The sequence below is a fragment of the Barbatula barbatula genome (assembly GCF_947034865.1).
Source record: "Barbatula barbatula genome assembly, chromosome: 15".
Lineage (NCBI taxonomy): Eukaryota > Metazoa > Chordata > Actinopteri > Cypriniformes > Nemacheilidae > Barbatula > Barbatula barbatula.
Window position 1 is genome coordinate 15,090,389 of NC_136778.1, and position 9,310 is coordinate 15,099,698.

Here is a 9,310-nt window from a genome sequence, read left to right on the forward strand (position 1 = left end):
AAAGGTGTAAAAGGTGGTGCCACGGAGGCTGGTCATTCAGGGGAAAGGGGAGGGCATACCACCGCCCACCCAGCACAAACAGAGCATAGGTCAAAGGCACTGAGGAGAGTGGAGCCCGGCTCCCCAAAATACCTAGCTAAAGTTAGTCTGCCCATTTGCGATTACCACGATAAGGACACCTGTGTGCACACACACACAGTTCTGCCTGTAGGCAGTTTTAAATATAGACAAGACAGAACATAATCAAGCTTTGGCAAGGTGTTGGAAGAGAAAGAGAGAGAGATGAGGGAGAGAGAAAAGATCATTTTGGTGTTTGTGGTTTGTTTTAACAGCGTTTACATTATGTATGGGTGTTTTGATTTGTTCTGACATTACTCATTTCACAGACTGAGTGATTCGGTCTCACTTTATAGTTACCACAACACCTTATGTGAGATTCGATCACTGACACTGTTTTGCTGGTAAAGATTTATTAAATACTTATTTTTTACCCACAATGAATTGCAATTACAAATATACACATGAGCAATTGCTTTGGAGTAAAGCAATTGATTTAGACATTGCATTGCTAAAAAATAACAAATGGACCACAATGTGTAGACCGTACAAAACGGAATTAAGACAAAAAGTAATTTACAAACACAAAAAACCCATTTTATTTGAAAAGAAGTCTGAGATAACACATAACCAACGTAAAAGGTCGAGGTAGGAAATGACCCGTTTCAAAGCTGAAGAACAATACTTTGCATGTCAAAAATAAGTAGCACTCCCCATTCCGCGCATATCTACTCTTAATCATAAGAACAAACAACTAGTAACAAAATGAGTACACTAAAATATAAACATATACAGTATAAAAATATGGCAATGTATGGACAGTGACAAAAGGTTTGGTCATGCAGTGCTTTCTGTATTTCATTCCCTTCCTACACATTTTAAAACACAGTCATATATATACAGTAAATATACACACATTTCCACCATACAAAAATATGTATAAGGCATAAAGAATAAATATTCTTATCCAGAAATTGAAATGAATACATTCAGTTAAATAAATAAGTATGGGTACTTCATGTAAAATACATATTCTTTTTTTTACAGAAAAATAGATTTTTTTTGACAGTTCAGGGAGTTTACCAATTCTGAAACAGTGTACCTGAATTAAATAACACCACAAACAATAAATAAATACTAGGATATTTGTAAAATATATAACGACAAAAATTCAGTGGCATAATAGAGTGAGTGTGTGACAGGGAAAGAGAGAGAGAGGATCAGTGGTTTAGTTCTTTAGATCCCCCAGTCTGTGTGCCTCAGTGATCAGTGGTTGAGTTCCTCGGGACACTCTGCATCTGCTGGCAGGTCACTCGATCCGGGAATCTTCTTCCCATTCCAGGATGACACGCACCAACATTTCCCCCTCTGACCATCCAGAGACGATTCACACTGCAGGGTGAACAAGACAGAGCACAGACAGACAGACAGACAGACAGACAGAGAGAGAGAGAGAGAGAGAGAGAGGGAGGGTTAGTTCATTCTTCGGAAACACATACAAGCATACACATCTTAGTTCTCTGTATACAAAGTTCTCGGGTGAGTGTGGTTCTGACACTCAAGCAACACACATGTATCATCATGTTGATAGATATCACACATTAAGCTGTGTGTATCAACACAAATAATCTGGTAAAATACTCTATATGTGGACATATCTATTTAGCTGGTTTCTGTCACGCATACTTGGGTAGAAAAAGGTGCTGTTCTTACCTGTTTGGCTTTGTATAGACCATGTTTGTCGCAATTTGGAAGGTAGAATCTGGTCATTTTGTCTCCCAGTTTCTGGTGCGATTTAGTAATCTTCTCAAGAGCTGTTTGTAGTTCAATATGACAAGGACCCTGGAATTATAAAATGTGGTCATTTAGATTTTGCTCAGAAATGTATTTATGATTCTAGCTTTTAATCATTGCATAATAACATAGCTATATTTAGTTTGGACAATAAATGACCAGGTCAGAAATTTTGAAATGCAACTTTGCCGATGTAAAACCACTCTTGGGAAACCTTCTGCTGCCCCCTTTTGATCACACGTGGCACTGCAGTGCAATTGTATGTCTATCTAAATAAACTTTTGCGCATATCTTTCCGATTATGTTTTAAGATCATTCTAGCGCTACGTCTCACCTGCTCGACGAGTTTCTTTCGTATGGCGTTGACTTTGGCTTTCATTCTCTCTTTAGCAGTGATGACCCGCGGGTCGAAGGGCTTGCCATGTCCCGGCACAAAGAACGCAGAGCTGCCTTCATTTGTGGCCGGTGCCCCATTATGAGACTCGGGATGGTCTAAAAAAGAAAGAAATACATTAAGCACTGTTTATCCGGAGATCTGTGTAGTCGTAGAAATCATATTTAACGCGCATCTTAAAACAATTCAATAATCCAGCAGTTATGTTAATGATAAAATCTCATCATAGATTGAATCAGCGCAATGAAACGATCTGCTCAACACCTGCAGCTGTAGCTATAGATGGTCAGGTAAAGTATGATCTTGTTACTGGAGGACAACGGTACCTTGGGCTTGTTCGCTTTGATTCTGATCGGGCTCGGGGGTCTCCGTGCACACCGCCTGTCCGCGGGTGAGCGCGTGTAGGGGTCGGAGCTCTCCAGGTTTCGGCAGACAGCGCAGCCCAGAGCCGCAAGGTGCAGTGTAGATGCCGCACGAGTCACCTTTCTTCAAAGCGCAGGCGAAGCAGCAACCGCAGCCCGGCTCTTTAAGAACCTCATCGCAGCCCGCATCCACCGCGGGACACTCCGTCAGCCGCTCCGGGGAGCACGGGGCGCAGCGGATGGGTTCCTGCCCCACCACTGGAGAAGCCCGGAGTCCCGACGCAGAAAGGAGTGCGCTGAATGCTGCCACCCATACAAACTTCAGAAGCGGTACGCTCATCCCAAAGGTCAGAATAAATAGATAAATAAATAAATATCGATCGAAGTGAATCTAAGTGTTCCTTTGGGTTAAACCTTTCTCTTAGCGCGCTCTCTCTCTCTCTCTCTCTCTCTCTCGACTACCTCGCTTTGGCTCGCCTCGCGGTATTTATACGCGCACTGGATCCCCCCGACACGGTCATGTTTGACGCATTGGCAATATCAATGATTTCTTAAATGACCCCCTGACGCTGTGATTGGCTGATGTAGATGTAGTCCGAAGTGTTTTCCTTGAATGAGGCGCGTAAAGTGCGTCAATATTTGTTTTGGAACATGATGTGCATAATAGTGATGATTTTGCCACATTTGAATGAATATGCAACCCATCAGCTTCATTCACTGGACAGTGCCCGAGTGTCACCGAGAAAATACAATAGAAAGTCAATCTATTTATAGATCTCTGCTCGTTTTCATGCACGATTTCATATATCGAAGAACATCCCATTTACGTTCATTTTGTGCGTTTAAGCTAAAGTAAACAGTAAAATGGGGCAATTTATGATCCAATGTAAGACTATTGAGGAGGCCCCTAAATCATAAAGTTATCCTTATTATACCACCATCAGTGACCGATTTATAACGCCGGACGATCTCGCCCTGGCGCTTTTGTCTGGCGTTCATTTGATACTTTTATTCGGGCGCCCTCGACCTGTGGTGCGTGACCTCACGCCGGTCAGGGCAGAAGCCCGTTTGGCATCGAGAGCGCTGCTATTGTCATTGCCCATCGGGTAATAATAGCCGCGCTCTGTGACCGAGCGGGAGAAACGCACGTGCTTACCTACACGTCTCCCCCTCTCCTCGGCCGACGCGCGCAGTCAGGCCTTTTGTCGTGGTTTCGACGTGGAGTTTATGAATGGGGTACAGGATGTGACACTCGGCCGGGGAAGGGCGCTTTAATAACGTGTCAACCGCCGGGCACTTAAATGACTCCGAGGGGAGCTTTTTTGAGCTCACATGCTCGACGCAATTGTCTTACTGTGTTGCATCAGTTTTTTTTTCGTTTGCGCGTGGAGGGTTCCACTGCGCGTCACGTGATGGAGTTGTCTGTTCACGCGCGCGTGTCTGTTGACGATGATAAAGCCGGGCAATTCGGCCCAATCCACTCGGTCACAGGAATCCCCAACATATGTGCCAAAGCTAGACTGGCAGAATGTGAATCGTTTGAAATGATAAATATTGCAAAACTAGAAAGGAGAATTTGACAGTAACATAAATATAATGTTTCGTTAACCATTATAAATATATCACATTTCCTTCGAGCAGTGTGAAAAGCGTTTTGGTATTCTTCCTTCTTTTATTCTGAATGATGCTCAATTGTGTGTTTAGAAAAACACGTGACTATAGTAAAAAGGATGTTCTCTATTAAAATACGTGCTTAAAACACAGGAAACCATTCAAGGGTTCTTTAAAGAGCCACATCTTTCTTGTCTTTTTATAATTTAAGGACCGTTTTTGTCAAATTGAACCTTTTGTGAAACGGAAAGAGTTTGAATGTTGATGGTTCCTTACGGAACCAAAATGGTTCTTCTGTGGCATTCTGAAGCACCTTCATTTTTAAAAGTGTTGAATCAATATTGAAAATAAACAATTCAACATTAATTTAACAGTTTTGGCAAAAAACTATTGTTGTCGTATTTTTTCTTTGATTGAATATGTTGCAACATTTAAGACATTGTGAAAGTGAACGTTTATTTTGAATGGACGTTTTGTAAAGATTGCTAGAGGTCTGTTTCATTTTACAATAGCTGCCAGTGTTTTCATACTCCTAATCCACAATCCTTGAAACTATACACATTTCTCAGTAGCCTACGCGGGTGTATTTCCAAGAAAAGCAAAAATGTACCATTTTTTCTTTTTCTTAACGCCTCTAACAGATAATCGGGTCAAATATTTATAAAAATGTTGATTATTTGTTGTCCGTTCTTTACACACAAACTAAAAATTAGTGCACAAACTATACAATTAATAAAATATGAATGTATTAAGTTTATATGTTTGCTTATATACAGTAAAAATGCATCAGTGCATGACCAATATATGTGTCTGCTCAATAGTACGACATGTGGTATTATAGTGCTTCCTTGTGCACCAAAAGCCATTTACATCTTCTGTGTCTGTGCTTTTATTTGTCAAATAGGACATTCATCTGCAATGTATAAATGGAGTGAAACTGGTCAAATATTTAGCTTCATAAAACATAGAGTTTTCATTCAAGTAAATGCAATCATACCGATGTCCTCAAATAACCATCGACATGGACTGCGCCTGTTTAACCCAAATGACCTTGTTTTTCAGAAAGTATCCTTGTGGGAGTGTTTGTGCCTACCGCTAACATATCCGAATATCCTGGAAATAGCTTTCTTACAATCTTTTCCAAGCTTAACAAGGTAAATCTCTCGTTAAGTGGAGAATTTTAGCCCTCTTGTCTCTGGAGTCTGGGAAGGTTGTTGTGAGAGTTCAGTCAATTAAGACAACAAAGAGACCAAAAATAAATAACAAGCATCAAAACAGTGTCATTTAGGGGCAGACCTGTAAAAAAACAAAAAGAGAACTTTCACATCAACATTACTGAGACTAACAGAATAAATAAAAATAATGGAATGTAAATCTCTATTTAGCAATATATAGCAATATACAAAACCACAGTGAGGACCATGAACATAAATATACTAGAATTCTCATTAAATGTCAAGAATTACAGTATCTTTGCATAAGAAAAACTTTAAAGCTTTTAGCTTGATATTAAGATGCAACTTGAGATCTCACCTGACCTTTCATTCAACATTTATTGTAATTGCTTAAATTGCAGTATGTGTTGCATTGTGTATGGCAATAAAAAGACAAAATAAAGATAATGTAAGTACTGGTTATGAAACGCAGTTTCATATTCTTAATAAACCGCAACTCCATCTGTTTTATTTGGAAAATTCATTGTTCACTCTCCTGGAGAGGTTAAATAAGGTAAAGCGAATGAACACCCTCTCATTTTCCCATTTCTGCTGTGGATGGCATGATTTCAGAGTCAGAATGTCCTTTAGGGTCAGGCATGGTTAAGATTGAGATTTTAATGTGATTGGTGCATCTTAAATCCATTCGGTTGACCCTCGCGCGCATTTACACACACACACACACACACACACATACGCGGGTAGTCCTAACTGTTTTAAGGACTTTCCATTCACTTTTCTTTTGTTTAAATAGTAAATATTGTACGTTCCTTAAAGGGATAGTTCACCCGAAAATGAAAATTCTGTCATGAGTTACACACCCTCAAGTAATTTCAAAACTTTATAAATTGAACACAAAGAAAGATATAGAAGAATGCTATTCATGTTATGTAGAAATCTCAGTTGCTAACATTCATCCCAATATCTTTGTTTGTGTTCAACAGAAGAACGAAATTGATACAGGTTTGGAACAACTCGAGGATGAGTTACTCACGGTATCATTATCAGGAGTTGGAAAAAATAACACGCATACACAAACTTACTAGAGCATGCCAGCGCTAACACACTATTAGTGAATAATGTATACACAACCTTTCACCCACATTGTCCGCAAACAGTTGAATCAAATAGTTGCTGGTTATGACTACACGACTTTTAACAACAAACACGTGCGGTCACACCCACAATAATCTATGATATTTCTGATACAAAGAAGCCGCTGGTCCCGGTGCGAGAACTCCTGTCACAGCGTGCGTTTCCATCAATTCTCATGCAAGCCTTTATTCCTGAAATGTACACACATATATGATGAATCTTACTTCGCTGGAGCCCAAGACTGTTCTGTATCCTCAGTGCTTACTGTTATCACACCACACCACTGAAACACGCTGCGGCGAGTGTATAACAGGAGTTTGAGCACCATAATGGTTTGGATGTGTATGTTTGTGACTCGTTGTGTACAAAGCATGAAGTCAAAGTGTCAACATTATTTTACGTATGTGTGTGTGTGGGAAAACCTTTTTGCATGCGCTCCCATGCACAGGCTTCCATTGTGTAAGGCTTCCTCTGGCTCCAGCCAGCATGGAAATGGCCAAACGAGAGGTGTTTATTTGGCCAACATTAGACATATCTGACACGTATTTATATACGTACGCTTTACGCACACATATGCACAAAGACACTTGCACTTGAGGGTTTCTCCGTCACGCTGGCCATTTTCATACGTCTTGGATTCGACGATTGTGATCGATATTTCTATCCTCAGCAGCACAGTATATTGTTATTCCGATTTTCAGATGATTCAATAAAAATACATTTTTGGCTCCAGCTCTTCACAACCATGCAGAGGACAAACGGAACCGGTGGATGATTCAAAGCAAACGTACATCTGAGCTGTTGCCGTGGAAGCACACGTGCCGTTAACATGGCGGAGTCGTGGCTAACATTGTCCTGACGCCCCGTTGTGTCTCTGCACTGATTTCTGGTATGCTGAAACCATTATCAAATTAAAAAATATATTTAATAAATAAACTGTCCAACAATTAAAAACAAGTTTTTGTGTAATTTTTGGTAGCTTTCAGGGAATGCATAATTCAGGTGTGTCCACTTAATCTGTTCCCCTCCCTATGAGACCATAAACACTAGGACAGATAGAATAACTATAAAACATGCTCACAGTATAAAGAATGTAAGTTTACAGATTTACGATTAGGGATCAGCATTCCATATAGATGACCAGCCTCTAACTGAACACCACGTGTACGTCCCAGTCAAATCTCATAGCTATTACTTTAAATGAATTACTTTACTTTTCGAGTCCTTCTTTTATTTGGTGTCAGTGAAATGGATTGATGATCTGCCAAAAGGCCATTACACTGCAACCTGCTGTGCAGAACTCTTCATATTCTTTCGCTGCTATTTTGGTACCTTTCATGTTGCCAAGTTGAGCTTGTTAATCCGCGCAACTGAGTTTCATTGTCTGAGTCTGATTGATGATGCAGATTGTGAATACTAACAAGGGTGCACCAAGGAAAGCCTTCATTATGTGTCTGAGGACAAACTGGTTTCCTGAATAGGGTACAAAACAGGGCATGATCCGTTAAAAAGTAAATAAACCTCAGATGAACCTTAATTTTATTATTTTATTATATTAATCATTGAACTGTTTTATTCAATTATAATGGTTATTTGTTTGTTACTCAGACATTGCATGTGGGTCTAGTGGACCCAAAGCATGATTTGGTGTCTAAATCAATACAGCCATTAAATGTTATGTGTAAATTAATGTGAAAATACTTCACATATGTTTACTTTGACTTTGGCTATCCAAATTATTAATATACATAATAATACATATATTGTATAATAGGGCTATTTCAAAATGTCATGTGCTGTTCCAAAAAATAAATCAAAAGTTGTGTTACATTTGTGCGTTTTTTGGACCAATTGAATACCTTGCCACATTAATGTGTCATACAGAATACAATATTCCTACACGTGTTACTACACGTGTACTGTATACAACAGAAAGTACTGTGGTAATTCAGATTATTGTTGTTGTACTGCGGCAGCGCCACAGGAATACCACAGGCAATTTATGTAACAATGGGGAAACAAGCCTATAGGTTTAGCCTTAGAAATATGTAAAATTGAAAAATGTGTAAAAATGGAATGAGCTTCTCATCCTTTAAAAAGTAGTGCACCATATGTAAGGAAAGTATCCACTCAACCTGTCTAGTGACTGGTAAAATCACTACTCTTTTATTGAATTAGTGAGATGTCATAAATGTATCTGACTGATAATGTTTAACAGCATAAGGTTCAGACTCATATGAAATGTATGGACACCGTTGCAAAATCATCATTCTAAACATTGATTTACACATTATACTACTCTTGGACTATTTATGGTTTATTTGTTCAAACCAACAAAAATCCAGTCTTGGCCAACTTCAAGTCCACTGTTATCAGATGCTGTCCACACTGTGAACTGTAATGTACACTGTAATCTGTGTATGTTTATGATGACTGCTCAGTTGGGTAACTCTACGTGGAAATTGATCATTATTCTGAACCGATCCGAGACCTGTCCGCCCAATCAAGAGCTACGTATTTGTGATCTCAGCAGCGGCACTCGTGCATGCTGATGACCTGTTAGCGCCGGTGTTTATCTTGGTATGTTAGCCATATAAAGTCATGAGTCATTTCCTCCCTACAGGTAATAAACACTCCCATGTCTTACTCATCAGCATGTGCACGGTGCACACACATATACACACACATCCAATCTTCCTTTTGCTGGAATCGTTTACGGTTTCCAGTAAAATGGGACACGCGGTTAAAATAAGGGGAAAAGACAAGTTCTGGCAGGGCGTCTG

General features: G+C 39.7%; 1 protein-coding gene across 1 annotated transcript; it reads right to left on the bottom strand.

Moving 5' to 3' along the window:
- Window positions 1-457: 457 nt before the first annotated feature.
- Window positions 458-3,204, bottom strand: igfbp1a (insulin-like growth factor binding protein 1a). The gene is made up of 4 exons (XM_079475585.1): window positions 2,572-3,204; window positions 2,186-2,343; window positions 1,771-1,899; window positions 458-1,449 (listed from the first exon to the last, which is right to left on the bottom strand). The coding sequence occupies exons 1-4, from the start codon at window positions 2,945-2,947 to the stop codon at window positions 1,324-1,326; spliced, it is 789 nt and encodes a 262-aa protein (XP_079331711.1). The 5' UTR covers window positions 2,948-3,204; the 3' UTR covers window positions 458-1,323.
- Window positions 3,205-9,310: the final 6,106 nt, after the last annotated feature.